A 16,289-nucleotide genomic window follows, 5' to 3' on the forward strand; every position below is an offset into this window, starting at 1 on the left:
CTGAAAAAATATAATATACAGATATATTCAATACCAAATTTTCACATTATTTTTTCAAAATGGTCACAAAGCTTCAAATTTGCAATTTCTTTAATGAAAAGTGCATGAAAAAAATAAAACTACCCATAACACTTCAGTTTTGTACATTTCATGAGCAGAAGATTATATAATTTTGTCAAATACAAACTTACAACCCCATCAAAGTATCATACTTTACATAAATTTCAAGAAAAACAACCAAAAACTGACCAAAAAAAACTCAGTTTTGCAAGAGTTATCTCCCCTTCAAATGTCTATGGAAATTAAAATTTAAAAAATGCTGATTTCGAGTTTTCCTCAAGTGAGATTTTATGGGAATTTTTTCTGTTTATATAAAGGACATAATGCTATAGATAAGAACTAAAACATATACTGTTGCAATTAGTTTAAGGGTAAATCTTAGTTTGACGGGACTACTCCTGCATATTCTTCAAAACTTATGCTCATTTTGTAACATTTGAATGAACAAAATGATTACAAAATATAAATTATAAGGGTAAAAAGATGGACAAAACATGACCAAGGGACATTTTCTTGATTATTCACACTGAAATTTTATGTAAAGATAATTGGTTTTAGAGCTATTGCTCTTAAGCATTTTTTTAAAAACTTTGTCTGTTGTTTTTTTAATTGAAATGCTTTTTTTAAACGACTAGATCAAAATGTTATTTCCCCCTAATGATATATATGTTTTTCAGGTTTACAATATTATTTATTTCACCAACAATGTACCTTCTTCATATCTTAAACTTTGTGAAACGGACATGCATGTCTCTTGGTGTATTACAGGTATAAAAGCCTGCCTGGTGGAAAGTGCTTGTCAAATGATGCCTTGACCAGTGAATTAAGGGAATTGGTCCAACAATACAACAGAAGAGCAGAGAGTTTACAAAATATGGGATCTACACAAGCCAATGAAAATTTCAATCAAATTGTTGGAAGCAAATTTCCAAAAGCAAGGTAAGAAATTAATACCCCCCCCCCCCCAAAAAAAAAAATGTTAAAAAAAAATCATATAACCACATTTTTTTTGTGATCATGATCTTTGGTTGGTTAGTGAGTGGCTGCCAAATGTTTCTGTTGATATCCCCTTGTGAACTTCTTCTCGTCTGCTGTGGTTCTGTTGTGCTTTTTCTATGGTTGTTATGTGTGATGTCATATATCATAAATCTAAATTTAGCATTTTTAAGGGCCAAGTGAGCTTTTCTCATCACTTTGCGTCTGACCCGGCCAACCAACCAAGATGGCTGCCATGGCTAAAAATAGAACATAGGGGTAAAATGTAGATTTTGGATTATATCTCTGAAACCAAAACATTTAGAGCAAATCTGGCAAAGGGTAAAATTGTTTATCAGGTCAAGATCTATCTGCCCTGAAATTTCCAGACCAATCGGGCAACCCGTTGTTGGGTTGCTGCCCCTGAATTGGTAATTTTAAGAAAATTTGGCAGCTTTCGGTTATTATCTTGAATATTATTATAGATAGAGATAAACTGTAAACAGCAATAAGGTACATCAAAGTAAGACATACAAATAAGTCAACATGATCAAAATTGTCAAGTGACCCCTTAAGGAGTTATTGCCCTTTATAGTCAATATTTATCAATTTTCATAAATTTTGTAAATTTTTGTAAATTTTTACTAAATATTTTCCACTGTTACTACTGGGCCAAGTTCATTATAGATAGAGATAATTATAAGCAGCAAGAATTTTCAGTAAAATAAGATCTACAAAAACATCACCATCACCAAAACCAAAAACCAATTTTTCATTAATCCATCTGTGTCCTTTGTTTAATATGCACAAAGACCAAGGTGAGCGACACCTGCTCTTTAGAGCCTCTAGTTTATATTATCCGCCAATATACATATGAATAGAAAAATAGCGTCAATATATGTAAAAATAGAAACAAGGTTTCACATAGGTGAAATAACTTATGAAACATACAATTGTCATATCCAATGAATACAGTATAATGCTACACCATATGCAATATTTTTAAATACATGTATATACTGCAAAAAATAGTGAATGGCCATACATTTGCAAAGAAGTGGAATGATTTCCAATGAGACAATTATTATCGAAACACAAAATTCTTTCAACATCAGTTATCATTTTACAAATGATAAAACTAAAAATATTTAAGGAATGACTGTTCTATTTTTTCTGTCTATGAAGAAATAACACAAAAAATTTGGTGCACACTGAATAACGCACATAGCAGGTTATTTAACAGTGTGCACCACATATTTTATGTTATTTCGAATAGACGGAAAAAAAATTACAATCATTTCTTATAACTTAATTCTAAATTCCATTTTAAACCATAGAAAACCATGAAAAAACGTTGATGACGTCACGGTCACATGACTTAATTATGTCCATGGGCTCATAACAAAATAACGTCAGCCAATCAGAAGACGCGTTAAAATTAAATTATACATGTATGTGAGCATGATAGTTTACAATAAAAAAATAGATTTCACAACTAGTGAGACTTGTATCTATCGCATGCTATCAACCCTTGTTATTTAACGACAACTATAAAAAAGGATTCCAGAAGCTGGTCTATCATTATTGATCATTATTTTGTAAATGAAAAACCGAAGTTGATAACAAGCGACATGAAAGCCTCACTCATTATGTAACCTATAATTATATAATTTTACTCTTTTATTTATCATAAATTGTAGATCTTATGGTGGATCCTCATCTTTCAACAGCAGGTTATCAGCAGCTGTTTTACAGAAAAATGAAGGATATACATGGTTGTCAATGGTAAATACATGTTAGGATAATAATTAATGACCTTCTTTGAGTCTTCATTTCATATGGAGACATATTATTCTGATAAGGGTGTTTTGCTGACACACATTTGTTTATGGACATACACTTAGTAGTTTTTGTTTGCCTCGACTAAGTATAAACAAACTAGTGGAGTACCCTTAGAAATCATTTAGCCGGTTGGTGTCCTTAGCTGTTTAAGGTTTAAATATCAAAGTTCATATCTCAGTATCTATAAGTTTGAGGATCATGTAAACATGTACTCAGATGCAGAAAAGAACAGTTGAACTGTATTAATTTAAGTTAAAAGGTCAAGGTCACAGCTATTGAATATGTTTTTCTAATTTGCATTTGTATTGGAGTCCAATTCCTGATCAATGCTCATATTTTTCACTAATATTTCATTCTAAAATTCCAATGTACATTAAAACAATCACTTACATGGATGTACATTATATGCTGAAGCAATACAAAATTTTGTACTCAGCAGTTGAAATTATTGTTGCAATTAAGTTGTAAAAAACCTTGTCATATTAGGTTAAACATTTTTTATGATACAGAGTGCCTTTGGTAGTTGGATATATAATCTGCTTCAATTGATGTTTTACTCTTATAGTACAAAGTATACTTGAATATTAGGGATTTTTTTTAATATTGTGTAGCAAGAAAGGTCCTTGACACCATTGTTTATTTTTATTTTCCTAAAACATATTATAAAAACTTCTCACATTTTATTTCAAAATTCCATCACATAGATTTCTTTTTATGCACAAAAATGTGTTTTTTCATGATCACTTAGCAAATTTAGGCAATTTTCAACAACTCATAGCTTGAAAAATAGCAATGCGACCTATCCTTTTTATTATTTTTTTGAAAAGAGCATAGTAAAGTCTTCATCCTGGCAAATGCATAATTCTTATGCAATATGGATGTAACAATTTTTTTCATTGGTTAAAAGTTGCAGTCAAATCCACAGTTGACCAGGCGTAACTAAGGAGGGACCCACCATTTAAAACTGCATATGCGACCGTCAAATCTACAATTGACAGTGGCAACTCTTCAACTACAGAACTGTGATTCCTTAATTCTACACTATAACATGAATATACATTACAATATTTCATAAATAAATCATACTTTCAGGTGAATGAAGCTTCAGAACTGTCCCCAGGCCAATTTACAATGAAAGTTGGAGAAACTATGAACAAGAAATTGGAGAGGCAGAGGGAAAATCAGAAAACGCAAACGTTTAAAAAGAGAAGAATTGAAAAGAAAAAGAACAGAAAGAAGGCCCAACGGAGTTCTAGTGTAAAAGAAGGAACAACATACCATCAAGAAGTAGAAGTAAATGAAAATGCTTGTGATATTATTCAGCAAATTCCTTCTTCTCTTATTCTTAGTAATACAGATAAATATGTAGTTTTTGATTTGGAAACAACAAGTCTTTCCAGGAACAGTGACATAACTCAGTTGGCAGCTGCCAGTGGACTAAATCTTTTCCAGAGATATATTATGCCAAGATGTGACATTTCCAATGAAGCAAGTAAAATAACTGGTATTGCATTTTGTCATGCCACTAACAAGATGTATTTGAATGGTAGAGAAGTAGAAACGTGCACTATTCAACAAGGGTTGCTAGATTTTTTAGATTTTTTAAAATTGAATGAACTGCCTATTCTTGTCGGACATAACATCACCAACTTTGACATGATGGTTCTAGAAAATAGACTGAAAGAATTTAATATGTTTTCTGCCTTTACAGCCTCTGTGAAAGGCTTCATTGACACTCTTAAGCTGTCCAAGAGAGTATTTCCAAAAGCAGATGTAGACAACTACAAACAACAAACCCTGGTAAAGAAGGTCCTAGGAATTGAATATGCTGCACATAACGCAAAAGATGATGTTTTATCTCTTAGTGAACTTTTTAGTCAAAAACTACAAAGCAGTTGTGAAGAAGATGATTTACATCATGTGAATTTTAACTCTTGTAAACTGTCTTTAAAACCCTTAGTTGATAAAAAAATTATTAATGCAACAGTTTGCATTAAATTAGCAAGAAGTGGTATTAATGTTACACATTTAAAACTTGCAAATTCTAGAGATGTAAATGGCATCAAACTCATTTTTACAGATAACAATGTAAACAATAGATATGCGAGTTCCATTATTGGGCATTTGTCAGGTTGTGAAGAATAATTTTTATGGAACAATATACATGGATAATATACATGTTATTTATTTTTAGTTCACCTGCATTTCACATCAGTTGGCATTTTTTGTCCTTTTATCATGTTTATAGTTTAACATAGGACCTCTAGATGTGAAAGACATTTTAAAATATTTTTTTCAGAACAAATGGGCTAATTAGAACCAAACTTGGTGGCAAGTTTAAAATGTTTTCTTACTGTTGTGCATCTCACTGCAACTTTTAAGATAAAGAACAGCAATCAAAGAGTTGTTCCTTATTGCAACTTCTGTCTTATGTACATGTATATTACCTTTTTATGTCAAAGTCATACCCATCATATCCTTTCCTTCATATGATTCCTATCTTTTGGTTTTTTTTCCTCTAAGATTTCATATTTAATAAAAACACAGCACCTATTATCTTTATTCTTCTTATCTGATTTATGAGAATAATAGTATTGATTGGTTGGAATTTTGATGTAGGGATGGACAATTTTGACAGGAAATGAAGAAAACTCTAATTTTGCTCCGACTATCAATCAGAATTTAAATGAAATAGAGGAATTAAATATACATATATTTAAATGTAAGTGTCTATACACATTGAAAACAAAGAAAGTTAAAAAAAACTTTTGAAAAAATATAATTTCATAAATTATTGCTTATCACTTTGTTATCATGGCAACTAATGTGTATGCTGTTTCATACTTAAGGAAGTTATCTACTCAGTTCCAAAATAAATAGCTTATCATAAAACTAGTATATATTGATAGGGGATTAATAAAGGATGCAAAAAATATATAGAAGTCAATGTGCTTACTTTCGAGATACTAGCTTATATATATAGCCATTGAAATTTTGGCGGGAAAATGTTCTCTCTTGATTTTTCATAGCTTGATCATTGACAAGTTAAAGTTCTCAAAAACTATTAAAAGATAAATGAAATTTTAGAAGACTTTTACAAATGGCTTATAATTATATATGTATGTAAAAGATTTATAAAAAGAAAAATTGGAGTTTAAACAGGCAAAAAATTTGAAGGCATTCAAATGGATAAAACCAGAGGACTCCAAAAATCTGACAAAAATTCCAAAACATGACAAGCAAACATCCTCAAATTGTTAATTAACGACAAGGTGAAAAAAGTCTTGATATTTTTTAATCTGTTCAACAGCAAAAATCATACCTATGAATTGTTACTGTCTAAGAAATATAATGAATTTTGCCTGGAACTGCTGAGTATTTTTTTTTCCTGCTAAATTTTTACTATAGAAACACTTTGTAAAAGCAATAATATCATGATATTCCTTGATAATTACATAGAAGCCATATGTTGTAGCTCTAAAATAATTGAATTTGATCTCTTTATGTCTGGTAGATGTGATACTTGCACTTCAAAACAATGTAAAATATGAATTTTCCTACTTCTTGCCCTGTTGCCATGGTTACCGTTGTTCATAGCAACAAAAATTAGCATTTATTTTATTCTCATGTGAAACTTCATTAATGCCAGTAGTTTATACCAAAGATATAGCAACATATTCTTATTTTTTTACACACATTTTTGAAAGATATACAAAGAATTGCTTGTGATTACTGTGTTGGCAGGGGTAACAAAAAAGTTTTTAGGTCAAAATTTAATCTGGTGACCCTATTTTTTTTTAATTTTTTTTTAAAGCTTATTATTGAGACCATATTACGTCAAATTTTAAAAAAAATTCAACGGACCAATTTTTTGGAAATTTATGAAAAATGAGAAAAAATCACAAAATTTGGGTTTTTATGTGTGCAGCTGTGTTGATAAAATTAGCTCCAGATTTAATAAATATGTATAAAACTGCCATTATTTGTGTTTTTTTTTTACATTTTAAACATTATTTTTGTGATAAATGAAGAACAAACCTTTCAAATTACTTTCAAAGGCTTGAAAAAAATCCAGAATTTTCATTACAGGTATGTATTTACTCATACATGTGATGTACCAACTTTGGTGACCGTTACCATGGAAACGAGTCTGGTGACATACTATTTTTAACTCAAATTCTTATAGAGGCCATTGCATAGTATATGTATGCAAAAATTAAGAAGAATTCAACGGTGAAAAAAAATTTGTTATTACTGTAGGGATTCACCTTAAATTGAGATCGTTCTTAATATAATACGACGTTTATCGACATCTAACGAGTTATTTTTTTTTTGTATAGTCGTACTGTATTTCAATTTTGACTGAAAATACTTCCGGAAGGGAGACAACTCGATAATATGGAAGACTCCATTTCGGCTAAAGGGGTGTTATAGGTAAACCCGTTACGATATGGACATTTATTTTTATAATTTAAATGATGCATACGATTTTAAATTATGCAACAACAATAACCCTCAATAGCAGACAGACATAGAAATAATCCCATGAGTTTCAAATTAATCAATGAAGCGGGGAATCCAGAGCAACCACTCAATCTGATACCCCTTTAAATCAATCAAACTATACGCATGCGCATTCATACATAAACAAACCAGCGACTTGCGATTTGGAACAAAAACGTTTATTTAAATGATATGATGAATTGTTCTACAGTTCTTTATGAGAGTACAGTATCAAATATCAGTATCATAACAGTAAAATATAGAAAAACTCCACCTCAGTTCTTATATGACAGAAATAGAATTATCGGAATTTAGAGAACTCTCGCATTTATCAAAACTGGGGAATTCCCTCTGACGTATTTCTATATTTATAAAAACACTAAATATAAATACTGCTTAATTATGATTTTCCGTGTTGTTAAAAACACGCATATAAGTCAAGGGAAATATCAAACATGAAGATTATGAGAAGAACATTACAGGAAAGTTGTTTATGTTCAATCCTTTTGCTTGTTTTTACCTTTTAAAGCAAGACAATCATAAGAATCTGAGATGTTCCTGAATGTTTAGAATAAAACGGTTGACGTGAGGGAATGCATCCCCGAGTCAACGGTAAAAGTCTACAGATTGCTTGAAAGCAATCGTATCCCAAAAATGGTTAAAAATTGACTATAAAGGGCAATAACTCCTAAAGTGGTCAACTGACCATTTTGGTCATGGTGACTTATTTGTAGATCTTACTTTGCTAAACATTATTGCTGTTTACAGTTTATCTCTATCTATAATAATATTCGAGATAATAGCCAAAAAACAGTAAAATTTCCTTAAAATTGCCAATTCAGGGGCAGCAACTCAACAACGGAATGTCCGATTCATCTGAAAATTTCAGGGCAGATAGATCCTGACCTGATGAACAATATTACCCCTGTCAGATTTGCTCTAAATGCTTTGGTTTTTGAGTTATAAGCCAAAAACTGCATTTTACCCCTATGTTCTATTTTTAGCCATGGCGGCCATCTTGGTTGGTTGACCGGGTCAAGCCACACATTTTTTCAACTAGATACCCCAAGGATGATTGTGGCCAAGTTTGGTTAAATTTGGCCCAGTAGTTTCAGAGGAGAAGATTTTTGTAAAAGCTAACGCCGGACGACGACGGACGACGGATGCCGGACGCCAAGTGATGAGAAAAGCTCACTTGGCCCAGTGGGCCAGGTGAGCTAAAAAATGCATGTTAAATATAATGGTCTTGACATGACGAAAAGTAAAGTAGATATGTTCAGAATTTTTGAATACCATCCAGTTAGACAGAAAACTTATATTTTATTTGGTAAGCATAAGTATACATATGTTTTTATGAATTTCACTTTGTTGCTTTATTCAGTAGTAGGCATTACGTCTTAATGTTGATTGATTGAGTTTCATGAATAAATAATAAAGCTATTGATATGTATTTTTGAATGTAGAACAGAAGTAACAAGACAAAAAATCACAGACAAGACAAAAAATCACAGACAAAAAAGTAACGGACAAAAAGTCACAGGGACAAAAAGTCACAATTCAGTTTTGAGATTATTTTTCTTTGAATCAGAAAGCACTAATTCTAAAAAGAGCAATTTAAATTTGTTCTTGAACTATTTTATATAAAGCAAATCTGTAATTAAAATTTATTCAATAAATATAATTAATGATCAAATAATTGTTATGAAAACAATGTGTCAATGTGTCTTGGTGCCATTTGAATGATTAAAATTAAACAATTTTTCATTTATCGAGGCTCATGAACAATGTACTATACTTAAAAATGAATATATATATATATAATAAAAAGAAAATATTTCAACATCATCTTGTATTTATTCAAATAATTGTCAACAAATAATTTCTGACTTTATGTCCTGTGACTTTCTGTCTATATTTTACTTCTCTCCCTTACGAATGTGTATGTTTATGAATGTCATTGATGGTTTTTATAAATCTGTGATTTTAATTTACAGCCTTTGTATTGTATTTGCATATATAACCTACTGATTTGTTTTTAATTAATAAACATCTATATTTCAATATGTTTTTCTTGGATTGTTTTCAGTACCCCAGTGAAGTATCATATTTGATTATTGGAATACCCAAGTTAAGCCGAACACAACACCCTTATCAGACAAACATCAATGTCCGCAAAAAACATGCAAAATTCACATCTTGTCAATATAATCTTACCCTGCCAGCACTATTACTCTTAGCTTTCCAGTAAAGAACCTTACCCTGACAGCACTATTACTCTTAGTTTTCCAATGAAGAACCTTACCCTGCCAGCATTATTACTCTTAGCATTCCAATAAAGAACCTTACCCTGCCAGCACTAATACTCTTAGTTTTCCAATGAAGAACCTTACCCTGCCAGCACTATTACTCTTAGCTTTCCAATAAAGAACCTTACCCTGCCAGCACTATTACTTTTAGCTTTCCAATAAAGAACCTTACCCTGCCAGCACTATTACTCTTAGCTTTCCAATAAAGAACCTTACCTTGCCAGCACTATTACCCTTAGCTTTCCAATAAAGAACCTTACCCTGCCAGTACTATTACTCTTAGCTTTCCAATAAAGAACCTTACCCTGCCAGCACTATTACTCTTAGCTTTCCAATAAAGAACCTTACCCTGCCAGCACTATTACTCTTAGCTTTCCAATAAAGAACCTTACCCTGCCAGCACTGTTACTCTTAGCTTTCCAATAAAGATCATCTACTTGTTGTCTAACCATAGGGAAATCTGGTATGATAAAATTGTTGTGGAAGGCTTCGGCTATCAAGACTATATTATCTGCTATACAACTGAAATAAACAAGTAGAATTGGAAGCTATTGTTGAAATTGTTAACTAATGATACCCCCTTTTAGTATTCTTTAAACAGGAAGTTAAAGAGGAATCAAATCACAAAATAAAACATAATCGCATCAAGCTCAATAAGAAATTTGAGGAAGCTCTTATTTGTATATTTTCCCTAAAAAAAGTGTGACAAAAATTGTACGCATGGCCTGTATGTGTCAGTCTAATACATGTGACGTTGAGATGAAGAACAGCAATAAAATTGTTGCTTTGTTTTTTGTGTGTTTATTGATGTGCATGTACTGATTTATTTGTGTCATGGATGGATATCCCATAATCCTTTGTTTTGATGAATACACCATATTCTGGGTTTTTTTTTATGACATGTAAGTATTTGGTAAACAGGAAGTTGATTTGGGATGAATCTGATTCTGAATTTGTGTCACATGGTATAGAATGTTGAAATGAAGTCGGAGTATAAATTTCAGGCGGCGTTTTGCATTTGCGCCGATCTGCATTTCATTTGCGCCAAATTTTTAACATGTAAATTACAGGTGAATAGATAAAAGAAGATGTGGTATGATTGCCAATGAGACAACTCTCCATCCAAGTCATGTTATTTTTCATTTATCATTATAGACCTCTTCCGTTGGCCACTTGTATAAATGTAAGGAATTGTCAATTATATCATGTATATAACTGTTGTCCCCTGCTCACCATGGGGAGGTGGAAGAAGGTCAACAAGATACATCTCCAGACTTTTTCCTTGACCGTACCTCTAGTTCTTTAGCCTTTGTCTTTCATTCAACTGCCTCATGGTTGTGCTAGTTCTGTGTTTTGACAATAATCAGACCATCAGCTGAATCCGTGGTGACTCTGGTTTTAAACGATTTCATGGTACTTTGTAAGATATGTTGTTATGTTTCAGGACACTGACCTTCCGATATGTATATATAGCCATTGATGATCAAAGAATTGACTCCTTGACTCATTTCAGTGTGCAATATGTCATGTTTTCTGACGTTTTAAAAAAAAGAAATCTATTTATTTCTTCTTACATCGATATATAAAATGATAAAATCTTACTATATTTCAAATTTTAGATAAATCCTTTGAGAAATGAAAAAGTTATTAGCATTTTTCATTTAGTCCTGTTATTCGGTCCTGCCATTCGATGGATATTATAACATGATACAAGATAGTCCAAATAATTATGACGTCTGGCAAGGCTATTTTAATTTTTTTCTGGGACGCGAAAAAAATCAAAATAGCCTTGCCAAACGTCATAATTATTTGGACTAGATATAAAAATCGATTTTATGAAGATTGCGTGTACTTTTATTAAATATGATCGCCTAGCCCTTAAACCTTATTATTGTATGCTGTTACACTAATTTAATCAGTACAACACCTATGACACCATTAAAAATCTTTTTCTCGGGATATATCAGTTTGTTTTTGGGATATTACGTTTTTCTCGTATTTCTCGGGAAATCGTGGTACCCGATTAAATCTGTCTTTTACATAAACAAAGGCAAGATTTTTCTGCAAGCACCTGTACAAACTAACATATAAGCAAGTTTTTCCACATGTAAATTAATTTTAGACAAAAATGTCTTCTGTTAATATTTCAACAGGAAGTAGACTGGCTTTCTTGCAGTCTGGAAGTTTGCCATCGTCTAGAAAATGTTGTTAGATGGCAAGGGAAACTACTCATAATTTTGGAGGTGTGTACAAATACGGCATTTTAATTGGTTGATAAGTAAAAAAAATTTCGAAGTTGTCAACAAATACACGTGGACCCAAAAACTTTCGATGGTCGTAAAGTGTTATTTGGCCTGTCTCGCTGAGCTCTATGGTTACCCGAGGGGTTGATACAAGCTATGCTTAGTGTTAGAGTGCCCTTACCTTCCTACAAGGTGTCAGTCCCAGCTAACCTCGTCTAGTCCCAGATATCAGGCGCATTGCCTTGCTCGTTCCGTGGTCAGAGAGCGATGTCATCGAGGAAGAGGCTGGAAGTACCCAACTGTTACGTCATGTCATGTGTCCCTTCGGATCCCTCGGTGATATACCAGTACCCTCGCTACAGGTTTGGGAAACCCCCTAGAACTCCGGGGCAATTACACTACACCCCCCTCCATCTTAAAAAGGAGGAACTACAGTTCCGACAAAAACGACTGTATAATATTACTAAAATTCCCAAGGGTAAGACTGGCAGCGTCTTTTACTAATTAACCTTTACACAGGGTATGTAAACTATCCACCCCCCTTAATCCTGGATAAGGGGAAAATTGAAAAAACTTAAATCTTTCCCAAGAAAAAAAATAAATATTTAATTACCCATGTAAAAATAAACATGAAAATCGAGCTCTGAACAGCTATCTTATCTATGGAGTACCAAACTCCCAACAATTTACACACCAGAGTTGCCACAGGGTGCCAACCTCAACAGGTTCTTCAGGACATATTAAAGCCGAACTCCACGTCGACCATAGCCATATGCTATTATAACTTATACAGTCCTGGACACGGGTCTCACTACAAGACGGTAAACTGCCTGCTCAACACGTCTAAAATCCCTGACTCTGTGTAATGTTCACATGCATGTACATGTATCGACTGTTTAAAACTGAACTGACAAATAATCATACTTTATAATATAAAACTATCTCAATGTCTAAATGACAAGTTCATTAATACCACCCTGAATTTCCAAATGAAACTAACTAACATGTACATGTATATCTTTATACATAATTTACAACCGACTAAATACTATAGGTCTATAATCCCAAAACTGGGAAGGATGTACATGATCATAAATAATTTGACTCTTGTCAAAAAAAACCCACATATATAGTGCCTCTATATAAGGATGCATTTAACTATTTTACTACTGTAATAGCTATTATCACCAAAATTTTCATAATATCAGGGTCATTACACCGCTCTAATATCCGTTCACTCTATTTAACATATCTGTACACTATATATATGTGAGAGTGTGAAGCAAAAAACTAATAAAAATCACATAAAATACAACAATGGTTCACACTCAACACCATTTCAAAGGCGCTAAATCCCAATCTGGGAAAACTGTTCTGTTATGACAATTTTACTACTGAAGGCGTCTCACCTTAATGTGAGGACGGTGACCTAACAGGTCAAAACATACACTATCATCTAAGACTGTTCCTTCACAGAACAGTGAAACATTCCCACTTTCAGGGAATCGTTCTGTTACTACCTTGTACAGTTCCATCATAGAACTTACTCTTGCCATACACTGCAAACCTCCATACTGTATAACCACAATTGTAGGAACTTGAGGGCTCTGTCTCGACTTGATCTGCGAAGAAGAAGGCTCTACCTGGGATTCAGCTAGTTGTGAAACTTGGCTTCCCAAGAGAATTGCGGTTTCATTCTCCAAAGTATGGCGTGCATCCGTGTCATTGTTCTCAATACTGGACTGCAATTTTCTCTTTTTGTTCTTATTCTCTACAAGACTATAGCTAGTAGAGCTGACGTTCAAATTTTCACTCTCAGAGTGAATTTCTTCTGGTTCATCCATTACTATGGTACGTTCTTCTTGTTGAGATACAAAATTGTCTTCCTCCTCTTCTTTTTGAAGGATTGCTGACTCAATTTGAGTTTTGTTAACAAACACTGGCCAGAAACTGGCATTCATCTCAGCAAGTTCCTCAGGTTCAGGAGGATTTCTAGGATTGTAGCTAAATCCTTCGGCTACCATATCTTGTTGTTCAGGGCTTAAAAAGTTTAGAACTGAAGTAAGGACTCTCCAGTTGAGTAAACAGGCAGGGCTGTTTATCGGTCGCAAGCTATATCTGAAATAGTCTGTCCATCCCATCTCTTTACAAACTGTACGATGGACTTGCATCTGTATCCCTGTAACATGTGTAGAGCGAGGCACAAAAGACTTCTCATTGAGGAAATTCACCAAGTCTTTGGCAGTCACTGTTTCCTGCCTGGTTAACCATTTTGCTATGAGCATAACCACATATGCCCTATGTTGGTGAAATCTTCTGTCCTCCATCAGTCTTTTGGAATGATAAGTCTGAAAGATATCAGAAAGATGTTCTTCAAAACAATGTCGTTTTACGTCTCTTCTATCTACCACTACTGGGCAGTTCTTAACAGGACATTTACGGTCTGTTCGACTTTGAACACAAGTCCTCTCCCTTTTTCAACTTTTGGGACAAGTATAAAACCCAAGGTTTTCTCTTGATTCTACTTTGTCAACTCTATTGTCTCTACATTGCTCAGGCTCAGATTCCTGTGTAGATGATGAGGCCCTCATGCCTAGGTTAGACTCTACTTGTGTAATGACTGTTTCAAGATGACATTCAGCACTTTGCCCGCTGGCTGGGAACCTCTGTGTTGACCCTTCTGTTCTTGGTTTCTCATCTGAAGATGAAGATAAAGTGTTCTTTCCATGAACAACGTTGACATTGGGTTCATGCGTTATATTTTCACCTCCTAGTATTAGTGGCATGTTCCTTTTCTGTACAGTTAATGTTAGTTCTCTTATATTCATGACAACTCTATTATGCATGATAAAGTCACATCCCAGTATCATATCACATGAAACTGGAGCTACATACAGTTGTTGATTGAACTGTATATCTCCAATCTTGAACTTAATAGGACTAGTAAGCCTGCATGGCATTGTCATGTTGGTACCAGCACCATGCATGGTAGTCTCCCTGATAACATAGGGCTTAGGCTCCAAAGTGTCAAAAATTGTGTCCTTAAGAATAGTTACTTCAGAACCTGAATCAACTAGAGCGAGTACTTTCTTTTCCGCAATATATACTTCAACTCTAAAGAGTTTGGCTGATCCTAGTGATCTAACTGTACTGATTCCAGATACTACTCCTTCAGATTCATGAGAATCGTCTTTGTTATTCTCATCAAAAGATACTTGTTGAGATGTTGGCTCTTTCTGTACTGACTGTTTTTCTGTTTTTTGTACATAAAGTTCTGGACAGTCTTTGATATAATGACCTTGCTGGTGACAATTAAAGCATTCATTATTATAATAACCCTGTCTGGTATATCTCCTGTCCCCAGAGTTATTCCCTCGCCCTCGACCATAATTACCAGTAGGCGAATAATCAGAATACCTGTTGTCTTGATTAGGTGACCTAGAATTAGGACTGGTTCCATGTTTGACTGATTGTTCCTGAACCAAACTGGTTACTGTTGACATCATTTACTTTATATGTTCTTCTATGCGAGAGAGACGATTATCCATACTGGACTTGATGTTACCTACACCAAGAACTACTGGTGAGTTAACTGACTTCTCTGAAAGAGACTCCTCCTTCTTGCTAGTTTTCTGAATGGCACTGACTGCCTTCCTAGTGTGCTGACACCATCTAATCATATCCAAGGCTGCATCCATGGACTTTGGGTTAGAGATACAAGCTTCTGTTCCAGCAACAGTATCATTACAACCCTGACAAAACCTCATGATTGCCTGTTCAGTCATTAGTTGTTCACTGTACCTGATATATGCTCTAGTGGCGAGAGTCAACACTCTTTCCGACCACTCCTCCAAGGTCTCCTTTTCTCCTTGGGCACTTGTCTGGAACTGAATTTGTGAGGTTTCTGGCAGTTCTTGATGACCAAATCTCTTGTTCATATTAGATATGATATCAGAAAAACTTGCTGTTTTGTTATTTTCTAGGAGTAAGGTGTAGTACTCACTGGCTGCATCATCTAAACACCAGCAGAGCTGTTCTCTCTTTTGTTCATCTGTCCACTCAGCATTTTTTGCATAACCAGAAAACTTGGTATAAAAGGCTTTTCAGTTGCCCTTTCCACTATAGCGGAGCGTTTTCGGGATCGAGGACAGAAATTGTCTTTTCTCCATTTTCTCCTTTTGTCTACTTTCCTGACTGCTTTCAGAACTTTGACCATCTGTGTCAGATTCTGATCGGGAGTCACTAGACATTCTAGACCTTCTAGGACTTGAACGACTACGGTGTAATGGAAAACTCCTTACACTTCTTAAAGGTGAGAAATCACGCTGTTGATTCTTATGAGGTCTGTTGTACTCAGGTT

At 33.8% G+C, this 16,289-nt stretch overlaps 2 protein-coding genes across 2 annotated transcripts in view; one reads left to right on the top strand and one right to left on the bottom strand.

The window, feature by feature from the left end:
• LOC143053874 (glutaminase kidney isoform, mitochondrial-like) overlaps positions 1 to 11,869 on the bottom strand; it is a 40,191-nt gene extending 28,322 nt beyond the window's left edge. The window contains exons 1-3 of the mRNA XM_076226664.1: positions 11,673 to 11,869; positions 10,979 to 11,219; positions 10,079 to 10,208 (exon numbers count right to left, since the gene is read on the bottom strand). Coding sequence (XP_076082779.1) covers positions 10,079 to 10,138 — 60 coding nt within the window. The 5' untranslated portion in view covers positions 10,139 to 10,208; positions 10,979 to 11,219; positions 11,673 to 11,869. The remainder of the gene's footprint in view (positions 1 to 10,078; positions 10,209 to 10,978; positions 11,220 to 11,672) is intronic.
• LOC143053873 (DNA polymerase III PolC-type-like) lies at positions 2,707 to 6,856 on the top strand. Its single transcript, XM_076226663.1, has 2 exons — positions 2,707 to 2,820; positions 3,970 to 6,856. Exons 1-2 carry the CDS (start codon positions 2,818 to 2,820, stop codon positions 5,020 to 5,022), a joined length of 1,056 nt encoding a protein of 351 aa, XP_076082778.1. The 5' UTR covers positions 2,707 to 2,817; the 3' UTR covers positions 5,023 to 6,856.
• Positions 11,870 to 16,289: the final 4,420 nt, after the last annotated feature.

Source organism: Mytilus galloprovincialis, chromosome 12 (genome assembly GCF_965363235.1).
Source record: "Mytilus galloprovincialis chromosome 12, xbMytGall1.hap1.1, whole genome shotgun sequence".
NCBI lineage: Eukaryota > Metazoa > Mollusca > Bivalvia > Mytilida > Mytilidae > Mytilus > Mytilus galloprovincialis.